Genomic DNA, 13,750 nt, shown 5'->3' on the forward strand with positions numbered 1-13,750 from the left:
TATGATCCTACTCATAAAGAGAATTATGTCATGAATGATTGGATTTGTGTGCGATGAATGGAGATGAGGAGAGTCGTAGACCAAGTTTGACTTCGCTTCTTTAGGGAAGTAGTCTAAATGTGTACGAGTTAAGTGAAACAGTAGGGAGTGAGTAATGAAGGTGGGTTGGATATTTGTTCATGAAAAATAAAGTGGTCATTGCTGACATCACATGTTCATCCCAGATTTCGAAATCCAAAGTAGTTGGTCTAAAGTTAATGCAATACCGACTAGTCTTTATCAGTCGCCAGCTTTTTATCTTATTTTTTATCCAAAATAATTAAGTTATTATAAGACAAAGTAATTTAAAAATTAAATACTATTAAATTGATAGTATATTTAGCTATGTAAATAAATTGAGGTCTATTATTTAAACTTCTAATATAATGTCCGTATTTATTTATTTATTTTAAAAGTGTTTTATGATTGTATTTATTTAATATTTACGAATGCATATTTTTGTAATCACTGATCAATGAGATTGGTTCAAGTGGAAAGTAATTTAGAATTACTTAATATATTTCGAATTCGAGTCATTGTATTTGTAAAAAAAATTCGTTAGGAGACTCCCTTATCGAAATTAAGTGTGGACTCGATTCGATCCGAATTAATCAACGCTAAGTCTTAGTTGCCAGGGGAAAAATAATCCCTATAAAGATGTTTAAAATATATAAATTATTGTAATAAAAAAAAGTTAATTGTAGATGAAGCACTTGTAAATATTAAGAATTGTATTTGTGTAACGTTTTAATGTTGAACATGTTGGAGATTAATTTTTTTTATCATTTAATCTTTATTATTTTAATATTTAAAACATATATGTAAATAAATTGATTAGACACAATCAATGTATTAAATTTATATAAATAAATCATCAATGTTAAATTTCAACATATCACAATCACAACATCAATCAAAATCATAAAAAACAAACAAATAATAATTCTATCAAGATATCACTCGTTACAAAAGAGTCGTGAAATTATAACTTTTTTAAAAAAAATCTCAAACTAGTTAAAATTCATTCGAGTTCTTACAAAGAATTTTTCTAAAATATAGTACAATCACCTAAGATCTCCATATTTTTGACATAAAATATATTTTTAAAGTCGATAAAAATTATAAACACTTCATAAAAACGATAAAATGAAAGGCCAAATTATACAATTATGTAACGAAAGTGAAAGGCCAACAACACGATAAAATGTCTTGAATGATCGACCGCCTTGTTTGTCAATCAAAGTCTCCTAAGTCTTCCCTCTTTGCCTTAATATATTTTAATATTAAATTGCGCAATCAAATTCCGTTTTTCCTAAAAAAATATCATTTTGTTTTTGTTTATCTAATAAAAAATCAACAAAAATGTAAAATGTAACACATAATATTGGATATACATATCAAAGTTAACACTAAAAATTAACAAAAGTAAAATAAAAAATGAATTTCACCAAACAATGTATTATCCTAAAATAATATAAATGAATCGGATTCCAACTTGTTTTTTTATTTCTTTTGTTTTGTAGAAACTTGTCAAAGCAACATAGAATATTCTTGCTGGATATTATAATCTAAGGCTAAACAAAGTTGGGTTTTGAAATCTATTCATCTATATTTGAATCTTAACGAACATGAGACTTAAGGTTTATCCGAGTGCTGTTTTTCGCCATTAACATGAAGCTCAAGCTCAAGGGTGTCGTCGTCACCGTTTCCTTTGTACTTGTACCATCTTGCGCATAACAAAAAGTAGCCCAGGTTTAAGATTCCCAACCCAGCAATCATGTAATAGTAATAATCCAATCTTCCCTTGTTGAGATCCTCCGGTAACCAGTTTCCGGCGGCCGTGCCGTCTGTAGTTCGATGAACTACTAAGATCAACAAGCTACTGAAATAGTTCGAAGCCGCCATGCCACAATAGAATAGAGACCCTCCTATGCTTTTCATGTTCTCCGGGAACTGCTTGTAGTAGAATTCGAATAGGCCGATGGATGCAAACGCTTCCGTCAGTCCACCGAGGATGAATTGAGGGATCAAAATCGAGGCTGACATCGATGAGATGGCGCCTTTTCGTGGAACGACTCCGAGAGTCGGTTTCGAGAGAGCTGTGTTTCTCCGATGTTGTTCGACCATTGCTGATACGAGCATGGTGAATACCGAGACAAATATCCCAATTCCGATCCTCTGGAGAATTGTAATACCCACTTGTTTCCCTCTGATTCTTCGAAGAAACGGGACGATGAGCTGATCGTATACGGGTATGAAAAAGGTCAGGCTAAGCATCATGAAGACGACATACGATGCTGCCGGGATCTTGAAGTTGGTGTTTCCTAGTCGTCTATCAGACTGAACGGCTTGGAAGACAGCATATGTATGCAGTTGAATAAGTGTAACACAATACAAGATTTGTGAAGCCCATATAGGAAGCACTCTAAACAGGCATTTCACTTCTTCCACTTGCTGCAAGCTGCACAGTCTCCATGGATCCGCTGCCGATCCGTCACCGTTTATTTCGTCTTCAGACGTAACAATCGCTGCTTTGTCAAGGAATCTGATAAAGAAACAAAGATACCAAGTCAGTATCGAATACAAGCATGTATGGGATACTATTGTCGAACACAAATCATAGTCCGATTACCGGAATTGGTCGGTATAGGGAATCTTGGAGTTGACAGACTTGGGAGGATATACTTGAAAAGGGAAAGCCAAGGTTGCTCCACAGGTTTCAGTTTCCTTTTCTTGATGGCTACCACTATCACTTGTGCTACACTCGTCATTGGACTACCACTAGCTTTAACTTTGACATATATTTTGGAACCAACGAAATACACAACACAAGCTATAAACATGAGACTCGCCGGAATCCCAAGGCCAATAGCCCAACTCACGTTCGATTGAATGTAGACGATGAGGGTTAACGAGATCATCTGAGCAAAAGTGAAGGTGAAGAAGTACCAATTGAAGAAGCTATCGATTCCTCTCTTTCCAGATTCTGTTTTGGGGTTGAATTGATCCACCCCAAATGCCAAGTTACACGGCCGAACACCCCCAGCTCCCACCACCATCAGCCCCAAACCCGCCAGCAGAAACGCAAATTGACCCCTCGTTGGCCCTTCACATTCGCCACCCCCTTTCGCCGCACACCGGTGTGGATGCAACTCCGGGATAGCTGCTGTTAGTTGAATTGCTAGCAACCCCTTCATGAATCCAAAAACAACAGATTAAAATCGGTTAAAAACTAAACTTGTCAAATTTCCAGTTCGGGGAACGTCTTTTTTACCAAGAAAGAAGCAGAAGTGGCAAATCCCAAGGTCTTGTATCGACCGAAGTAAGTATCACAGAGGAAAGCTCCGACCAGGGTGCCGAGATTCGCGGTTCCATTGAAGACATTGATCATAGTTGCAGCCGTAATGCTCTTCAAGTTGAAGATAGTAGTGAGATAGATCAATAAGTTGGCTAAGGTACCAATGGCTCCCAGTTTCTCGAAAGTTTCATTCCCTGCAATGAAAATGATTCATTCCTCCATCAACATCCCAAAGAACCAAAACAAAAATAACCAAAGTTTACCTATAATAAACGGCATGGCTTTCCATCCTCTATACTTGATTTCAGGCTCATCAACTTTCGCCACGGCAATTTTCTCCTCCTTCTCCATTGTTTCCTTCTCACTCTTCACCGTTTGATCACCCATTTTTTGCCCTGCTTCCTTACACACTCCACAGCCTTGTTTATATATTAATTGCATGTCCCCAACATTTTTAGTGTGAACATAACAAGTCAAATGATTGAGATGGCAAACAAGTTTTGATCTTCCAAATTTTACCGGCCACACTGATCTTACTTCTGATTGGCAAGCTTGTCAAACCTCTTTCCCTCAAGGTTGTCGACCTCCAAATGAGTCCATGGATACTATAATTTGGACTTCAAAGTTGATAGTTGTGAATTAAACTATAAGCTTTTGGGATATTCCAGGAAACTTTTCCACGTGCCCTTGAGGGAAGGAAGACTGCTCTGCCCGGCTCTGTTTAATTTACATGGCATTTTCCAACTCACAAGTCTAAACCAAATTGTTGTTCTTGAGTAGATGAGGTTGCATTAATGATTGAATTGATGATAATATTGAATGTTATTTTGTTCTTTTCGTTGAAATATGAATGGGATGAAAAAAAATTATAGGATAAATTATATGTTTAGTATCTAAACTATTAGTTTTATTTTATTTTAGTAATTAAACTTTCATCTGTTTCAAAATTATATCTAAGGTTTTCTTTTTGTTTCATTTGATATGTCGTCAAACTGTTACAACATGACAATTTTTTATTAGTAAATTACATCATTCATCACTCTATTATCTTCTCACTTCTATTTTGATCATTGGAGTTTTATTTTTTAATTTAATTTCCTAACTTAATCACTCTAACTTTTAAATGTGTTTTTTTATATTTATTATATATTAATAAAATAAAAATTAAAATGTCATATCAAAAAAATTATTAATAAAATAAATTAAAGTGATTAAAACATGAACAATTTGAAAGTAAGTTAAAACTTTTTAATTTTCAGTGACCAAAATAGAATTATGAAGATAGTTAAGTGATTAATAATGTTTGTTCAATTTTTAAAAGGTGAGGTATTAAAATGAAATAAAACTAATAGTTAAGGTACTAAATGTGTAGTTTACCTAAAATAATTAGTTTACTAGAACTTTAATTTTATTTAGTTTAATAAATTTATTTTTTTATAAAATTTGAATGTTACTGGTTTGTTTTTTTGGCTGTAATTGGTTTTCCGGAAAATGAATTACTAGAACTGGAAAATGAATTACTGGAATTTGAATTATTTTGAATTATGGAAAATAAATTACATTTTTGGAAAACATTTTTCGAAAAATGTTTTCCGTAAAATGAATTATATTTTTCTGAAAAATATTTGGAAAACGTTTTATGATGTTTGAAAAATGTTATTTAAACCATTCTCCACTAATTGAAGAGTTTTTTAAAAATTATTTATTACAAATATTAAATGTAATAAATAATATTATTTATCATAAAACTTAATATTATTATTTTAAAATATTAAAATAATATTTATTATTAAATATTATTTTTATATTTATTAATAAAAATAATATTTTTGTATATTTTAGTGAAATAAAATATTATAAATTATATTAATTATTTATTAAAGTAATAGTGTTATTATATTTTAAAAATATTAATTAGTATATTTTAAATATCTTTATTAAAATATTATTTAAATATATAATAATATTATTCATTATTAAATATATAAATTTTTATTATATATATTAAAATAAAAATATAATATCTTATATTATATAATATAATTGATTATTTTATATAATATTAAAATATATATTATTATAATATAATAAATAAATAAATAATATTTTGATGAAAATGATATTAAAATATTTTATTAATATTAAATTCATAAAATACAATTATTTTGAGTATTTATTCTTTGAAGTGAAAAGTTCGGAGAATAACTTACGGATCATTTTACAGAAAACACAAATGAAATTCTATTACTAGGAAAATGAATTACATTCCGGAAAACCAATTACGTTAAACAAACATGGGAAAACATTTTCCGGAAAACGAATTACGTGAAACAAACACGGGAAAATATTTTCTGGAAAACGAATTACGAGAAACAAACACGGGAATTCGGGGAAAACCAATTTCGTAATTCCAATTACGGTAAACAAACACACCCTAAGTTTTTTTTGATAAAATCAATCTTATTTTGTTCTAGAATAATTATAAAAATAAATTTTTATATATTTTTAAATTATAATTAATATAAATCAAATTCATAACGAATAAAAATATTTCTAAATTGAAATGAAATTTCATTATGATAGCGTCTGATCATATTCAAAATGAAACGAAAAATTTTATCCTTGCCGTTCTTAAAGTATGAATGATTGGAGTGATTGGGCAATCTAGATATAAAAGGTTGTGGTTAAGGATGTAAATGAGACGAGACAGATTACGAGTTATTCGAGATCGATTTGATTAAGGATTTATAAATATTCGGATCGAATTGACTCGACTCGGGTTCTTAATGAGCCAAAATAAGCTACTTGATATTCGACTCGAAAAGCTCGTGAACAACTCGAAAATATAATATATTAAGATTTTATTTTAAAAAAATAAATTATTAATAATATTAATATGTATTGATTTTTTTAAAATACAATAAGATTTTCATGTATTTAAGATTCAGGTTCGAGTTTGAGTTTAAGGTTTCAATCAAGTTAAGTTTAAGATTTTTTTTTCATTTCAAGTCTTTTTCGAGCTGCTCACGAGCTTCAGTTCAAGATTTCAAGTTTGAGTCAAGTTTAAATTTTTTTAACTCGTAAGTTTTCGAGTTAAACTCTATTTTAAAGTTCTCAAATCGAGCCGAGCTCAGCAATACTCGAGCTCGACTCAGTTCGTTTATACCAAGGCATTAAAAAATGAGAAAATAACCTCAGTGACCAAAAATCATAGATAATATACGATTTTGACCATTTCGCGTTGCGATAGTTGAAAATCGCGTTGCGATTTTCCATTTCGCGTTGCGATAATCTACAGTTGTCGTTGCGATAGTCTACAGTTGTCGTTGCGATAGTTAAAAAAAAAGATTTTGTTTCTTAAGAATTTTCTCTAAAAAGATAGTATCCGTGCGGACGTGTCGAATACACGTATTACCACGACCACAACCACGACCACGACCCGAGACGGATGACGGCGACGGCGGTGGCACGCGAGAGTCTCCCTTGTTCTCTATCACTTAACAAGGAAGTGGGAAAGCCAAGCCTTAAATATCATTCCCAATAGTGTTTCCAATACTATGTGGGATTGAGCATTACCAACACTTGTTTCAAATACAATGTGATTATTCAGGAAACAATTAACAATCATACACCTTAAAACAACTGAATTAGCAACCAATTGCATTAGTATTATACGATTAAATATGTCATAATTAAAAGTCAATCTACAATCAATCGCGATTATTGCAATTTTAAGCAAAACATTCAAAAATAATATCACTATTTAAGGCTCAATCCCACATAGTATTGGGAACAAGTGTTGGTAATACTCAAATCCCACATAGTATTAGAAATACTATTGGGAATAGTATTTAAGGTTTGGCTTTCTCATTTCTTTGTTGAGTGATAGAGAACAAGGGGGGACTCTCGCGCGCCGCCGCCGCCGTCCGTCTCGTCTCGGGTCGTGGTCGTGGTCGTGGTCGTGGTAATGGTAATGGTAATGGTAATGGTCGTGATAATGGTAATGATAATATATGTCTTCGACACGTCCAAATTATAAAATATTTATTGGTGTACTTTATATGAACAATTTTTGTTTCTATCACAATATTCAAACATTTTTACCGTCATTGTCTTTTATTTGGAAAATAGATATTTAAAATATATTATTTTTATTTAAATATCTAAAAAATAATATATTTTAAACTGTCGTGCAATTATTTATATAGAGGCCAATGGGGCTGCTAATATGGGGTCATGTACAATTACAAATATCTAACAGTTAGATCCATTACAAAACTCAGTAATCCAATAAACTATTATTGGATCTAATTACATTAAAACCCATTACAAATTCATTAATTCCAAACCCACATGGTACCCAAACCCAATAGATTGCATTGAAATTTCGATGAATAATTAAATAATTACAATGTTGAATACAACATCCTACCATCTCATGCTACCAAATAATTACAATGTGGTGAAATTTTTTAAAATTACTCTTTTAGAGACCTCAAGTATTTGTAAAAAGGGTTCAGAGATTAGTTAGCAGTGAAAAAATGCTACATAGAAATGAGATTTCTTGATTTTTTTTTTAATAATTAATATGCATGCATATTTGTATGTTTGCTGTGTATAATGTATATGACATTCATATGATAACGATTAAAAATTTATAGACACGGAAAAAGAAATAGGAATTGAATACAAAAGAACTAAAACCATTCCCAGCATGCAAGCTGTAGACACACTTTTTTGACCGGAACATACATGTATACATATTATATATATTATATATGTAATATTATTATTTATTAATGAATATATATATATTTTGACATTTACAGGCTCAATACATCAACATCCCAGCAGCCCGTTTGGCAGACCCAAATTCACGTGTGCGGCCCAGCAACAGCTTCCAAGCTAAACCCGTGCAGACTCAGGGTTGCCAGAAACCCTAACCCCACCTCGTCCAAGCCAGCGCCGCAAGCTTCCCTCGCCTAAGATAACGCCTCCCTCATTTCACGGAGCCAACATCAACAACACCAATGAACGTGTTTTAGTAGGATTCCATCACCAACAAACAAAAGTAGTAGAGTTTGATTAGGACACAAAGATGTCATTTTTTTGTGTATAAATATCAGACGATGTAGGAGGGGGGATGGGCATGACGAGACCAGAAAAAGCTCAAAAGGAATCACACGAAAATCTCAGAGAAAATAGCAAGAAACATTTGTATTTTTTTTTTGAGAAGGGGGATTTTGATCAATAAAAAAGCACAGCAAGAAGGGAATTTTTCAGCAATCTGAATCCAAAACCGAAAGCAAGTATTCAAGGTATTCTAGTCGTTTTTTTTTATGCTTTGTTTTCTGATCCAATTCTTGGAATGTAATTAGAAGCAGAATGTAGTTCATATTTTCGTTCTTCAATCGATGCTAATTCCATGCTAAAAAAATAAAGGATAAGAAACGGGTTTTACTTTACTACTGGTGTTTCGTCGATGATTGTTAGTCGGGGAATCTTCTATTTTTGAAAAATATACAAGTAATATAACCCAAATAATTTTAGAAGGTATTTTTCGTTGATTTTCGTTTCTGTGAATGATTTTTTCGAGTAAAAGAAAATAAAGTAAAAAATGAAGATAATATTTACCTTAGTCTCGTCGGAATTTGGGAACCGTTGCTTGCACCGGCTCGTCGGGATATTTGGTTGCCATGGTCAGACGCTGTGGGGAGCAAATATAAGAAGAGAAAAGGAAAAGTGCATTTTGATTCTTTGTTTCGCGTAGCTACTGGAAAATGGAAATGATAAAGGGTGGGTTTTTAAGTTTTGGTTAAACCACATGTTAACTCCTTATTTCACAGCTTTTTGTGTTTTGGTCGCTAATTTTGGTTTGATCCTATTTAGATCTCTTTCTTTCCCACATGTTACGTTTAAGCCATTAAATTTAGGGTCAAATCACCCCTACGTCCTCCGAGTCTAACTGAGTTTTCACCTTATGGTCACGAGTTGCACTTATTTTTATTTTGGCCCTCTATTTTACTTTTATTTTAATTTAGTCTTTTCTTTTTTTTCTTTCACGGTTTTAGTTTGGAATATTTTTTATTTATCTTTTTTGTATTATTTTATTCTTATTTTTATTTTTAACCATTTTTTTATTTTATTCATTTGACTTTCTTTTACCATTTTATTATTTTATTGTTTCTGTTTATTTTATTTTTTACTAACTTTTAATTTTCTATGTTACCTATTTTATCTTAGAATTTTTCCCTCATATTCATTTATTTTTTTTAATCTAACATTTTTGACTTTTTTAAGGTCAATCAATCAAAGGCAAGTAGTTTGAATCGAGTTTAATTTAAAATTTTAATTTTAATTTCGAATTTTCGCAACTAAGACAACCGTCAAATTAATTGGTACCGAAAGGGCGGTTAAAGGGTGCTAATCCTTCCTTGACCGTAACCGACTCCCGAACCCGACATATTTCTGGTAAGACGCAGATCAGGTAAGAAATAAGGTATCCGATCAACCCACTTTTCGTAAAGTAAATGATCGGTGGCGACTCCAATCCACTTTTTCCTAAGTCGAAGCCCAATTCCGGGGCCGAACCGAAGGACGGTTTCGACAGCTTGGCGACTCCGCTGGGGACAGGTAAGTGAGTCAGGCCAGAATTAATTTTCGGTTGTCTTTTTATGCGAAAATTGTAAATTTAAATTTAAATTTATTTATTCGATTCCATTTATTTACTTTTGATTTTATTTTTGAGTAAATAGTTGTACTAACCGTTTTCTAATGATTTCAGCTTTCCAAACATTTTCATCTAAGGCTCTAAACCCGAGCTCCGAACCCGTTTTAAGTGGGGGTGAAAGCGACGCCTTCGTGTGAATTTATTCACCGTATGGGCCTAGCAAGTAGCCTTCGGGATTCATATACCTTATGCCTTCGTGTGAATTTATTCTCCGTATGGGCATAAGGGAATGTGTCCTCTCGAGTTTAACTTAGTCCACACAAGCCTGTGATGGGTTTCGGACTAAGGGTCTGGTCGGTCCAAGGGGGCGCCAGCAAGGAGAACTCGAGTACCGTTTTTAGAACCCAAACCGGGAGGCTTTGAATAAATAGAGCCTACCCCAAAACCACATTCCAAAACCTAGGGCATTTCTTTCCTAACCTTTTTATTTTTTATGTTTTTTTTTTCATTTACCATTTATTTTTATTTATTTTTATCTATTTCTATTTTACTAACGTCTTTGCCTTTGTGTTTGTTTTCTAGCATTTGCATCATTACAAGAGGCTATTGATCCCTAAAAAACGTTCGTTATACACAAAATAATTCGAGTTAATGGACAAAGGTGTTGTAATACAAGAGATTGAAAACGCTGAGGCACGACTATGGTCCGAGAAGGCTCAGAAAGAGAAGGGAGACAGTCTTCAGGGAAACTATGTGTCAGAACTGGTTAGTTATGCCGCTGTCAGCCTGAAACAGAATAATGTCCAGGAGCTGCGAAACATTTGGGACAGTTGGAAGAATGACAGAAAGCAGAAGTTTAGCCAACGATATGGTGATATCGCCCTCTTACTCCATGTCAAGACTGATGAGCCCTTACTCCGAGCATTAATTCAATTCTGGAATCCGGGATATAGTTGTTTCACCTTTAACCAGGAAGACATGGTGCCTACTATCGAAGAGTATACTACTCTACTACACTGCGAAAGCATCAAGCTTGAGCGAGCCTACATTAAACACATCAAAAGCCAGCCCTTCAAGAATGCACTAGCCAAAGTTGCAGGAGTAGATGAGAAATGGGTAATCGATCGGACTCAGCGTAGAGGCAGTGGGGAAGGAATTGAATGGATCCACATAAAGCAACTAATGAAAAACCACCCTGATGAGTGGAAGACCATAGACCTTTTTGCACTGGGTCTGTACGGTTTGATTATCTTTCCGAAAGCTTTGGGGTGCATTGACGCTGCCGTGGTGGAACTATTTGAGCAACTTTCTAAACGAGTTAACCCAGCACCAGCCATCTTAGCCGAGACCTTTCGATCGCTCAACCATTGCCGAAGAACTGGCGGAGGAAGATTTACCGGGTGTATTCAGCTCCTTCAGGTCTGGATTCACAGCCATTTCTGGAAGACTAGCGGGGTTGCCTACCGCCGTTTCAGCACCACCTATTCACCTCTAGGTGAATTCATCACCTTGAAATGGCATGAAGGCGCTTCGAAAGAAAAATGGATGAAGGTTTTTACGCATCTTCAGGATCAGGATATTGTCTGGAGAGCCCCCTGGCTATTTCTCAGTGACGTTCTTTTCCGATGTGGTGACTCTGACACTGTGACCTTACTTGGACTTTGGGGAGCAGTCGGGTATGCTCCGCTATTAGCACTTAGACAGTACGGAGCACGTCAGTTTGTCCCAGCAACATGCGGGTTGGCTAAGTCAGAGTTTGAGTATCACGGCGACAGCTATAAGAAGATGATCAAAGAAGCAGCCGATTCGTGGAGGAAAGTATTCCGGATGGATGTTGTAGCTGCCAGAAGCATGCTCACTCCGGATTATGTGGAGTGGCGAAGGTCAAGAAAGAATGACAACATCCCTGTGCCAGACCGTGATGATACCCGGACCATGGAAGAACATCTCAGGCATGTCCCTTCTGAACTCGAGATAGCCAAGACCGAGTTTGAAGTCGTGAATAACGAGCTGAAGCAAAGAATAAAGGAACTTGAAGCTGAACGTTATCAGTGGAAGCTTGATGCTGACTCTCAGAAAGATCGGGCAGAAAAACTGGAAAAAGAACAAAAAAGAGTCCGTTTTGAGCTCGAAGACTTGAGAAAGGGGTATCAAGATAAGGTCAAGGATAACTCCAAGTTGAAGGTAACCTCTGAATACTGGAAAGACGAAGCTCATAGCCTGAAAAGGAAGTTTGAGGGGCCTGATGAGAAAGCTTGGAAGGAACAGATGAAGACTGCCCAAAGACGCTTGGCAGATAGTCAATATCAGAACCAACACTTGAGAGTTCGGATAGCTGACTTAGAAAAACAACATGAGAAAGATGGCAAGACAATAGCTGAGTTAGAAGCTATTGTAGATGGGTTCAAGAGGGAAGCAAACGAGCTTCAGATAGTGCCTTTCGACGGAGGATTACAATGGCGTTTCCGTTGGGAACAAGCACACGAAGGGTGAGGGCCCGAGACGCAACCATACGAGATTTCCTGGATCAAGTGCAAAAAGCAGCCCGTCATCTTCACGGTCTAGCAAGGGAAGCTGGTGTGGTTCGACAAGACATTCAACCAGTGACAGATGAAGGCAGAAGACTTGTCAACCTACTGGAAGCTGTTCGGGGTCTAGAGGATTTAGTCCAAATGTACCTTTAATCTTTTTTTATGTCTCTAAAAAAGATAAAACATTTTTGTCTGAATAAGGATTATTTATAATAATGAACACTTTTCTGGATCAATGCCTCCAATTGCATACATCATACATTGCATTTCTTGCATTTTATATCTCATGTTTATTTATTTTATATTTTCCATGTTTTTACATTCGTATTAACTAACAGAACATGTCTCAGACACCGAGCTTACCACCGCAAGCATCAGATACACATCACCCGCACAATACTCGAGCAAAAAAGAGACAAATGGAAGCCAGAATGGAGAAGATCGAAGAACACATGGCAAGACTTCAAAAGGAGCTAGAAGATAAGATGGCTCAGAACAGTGAAAGTACTCTTGAGTCCATCAAGAAAAATCAGGAGTCCTTGGTCGACCAAATCGTAGCCAAGTTGTCGGGTCTACAGCAAGCTAGTGCATCAGGGGGCAATTCTTCCGAGGGGGTGGCCATACCACCAACCCCGCAAGTGGTTCTCTCACCCGGAATATTACCCGGGGACGCATCTGCTACTAAAGGGAAAGCAGCACTACCCGGGGACTCATTCGTTACCAAAGCGAAAGTTGCACCTGCTGTGAAGATACAAACTTCTACAATCATCCCTGATGATCATCCGGATGATTATCACGTCCCAGACTTTGACGAGGAAGATAAAGCTAAAAAGATGGAAGAGAAGATAAAAATATTAGAAGATCAAATAAAGATGGTCCAGGGAGACCATGATTATTATGGAGTGGACGCAATGGAGCTGAGCCTAGTTCCAGACTTGGTGCTTCCACCAAAGTTTAAAGTTCCTGAGTTTGAGAAGTTCGACGGGAACAGTTGCCCTTCAGCCCATATTACTATGTTCTGTCGAAAGATGACAGGATATGGCGGGAATGACCAACTCCTGATCCATTGTTTTCAAGAGAGCCTGTCCGGTTCAGCTATTCGGTGGTACAACCAGCTTAGCCGAACTCATATCAAGACGTGGAAAGACTTAGCCAAGTCTTTCTTGGAGCAGTATAAGCATATCAATGATATGAGACCAGACCGGGTCATGC

At 35.2% G+C, this 13,750-nt stretch overlaps 1 protein-coding gene across 1 annotated transcript; it reads right to left on the minus strand.

The window, feature by feature from the left end:
- Window positions 1–1,623: 1,623 nt before the first annotated feature.
- Window positions 1,624–3,847, minus strand: LOC120115637 (protein NRT1/ PTR FAMILY 2.11-like). The gene is given in 5 exon segments (XM_039136299.1): window positions 1,624–2,584; window positions 2,672–2,720; window positions 2,723–3,230; window positions 3,314–3,531; window positions 3,601–3,847. Coding segments are annotated over 5 exon segments (1,863 nt in total). The 5' UTR covers window positions 3,779–3,847; the 3' UTR covers window positions 1,624–1,674.
- Window positions 3,848–13,750: the final 9,903 nt, after the last annotated feature.

Source organism: Hibiscus syriacus, unplaced genomic scaffold, assembly GCF_006381635.1.
Source record: "Hibiscus syriacus cultivar Baekdansim isolate YM2019G1 unplaced genomic scaffold, ASM638163v2 tig00000050_pilon, whole genome shotgun sequence".
Classification (NCBI taxonomy): Eukaryota; Viridiplantae; Streptophyta; class Magnoliopsida; order Malvales; family Malvaceae; genus Hibiscus; species Hibiscus syriacus.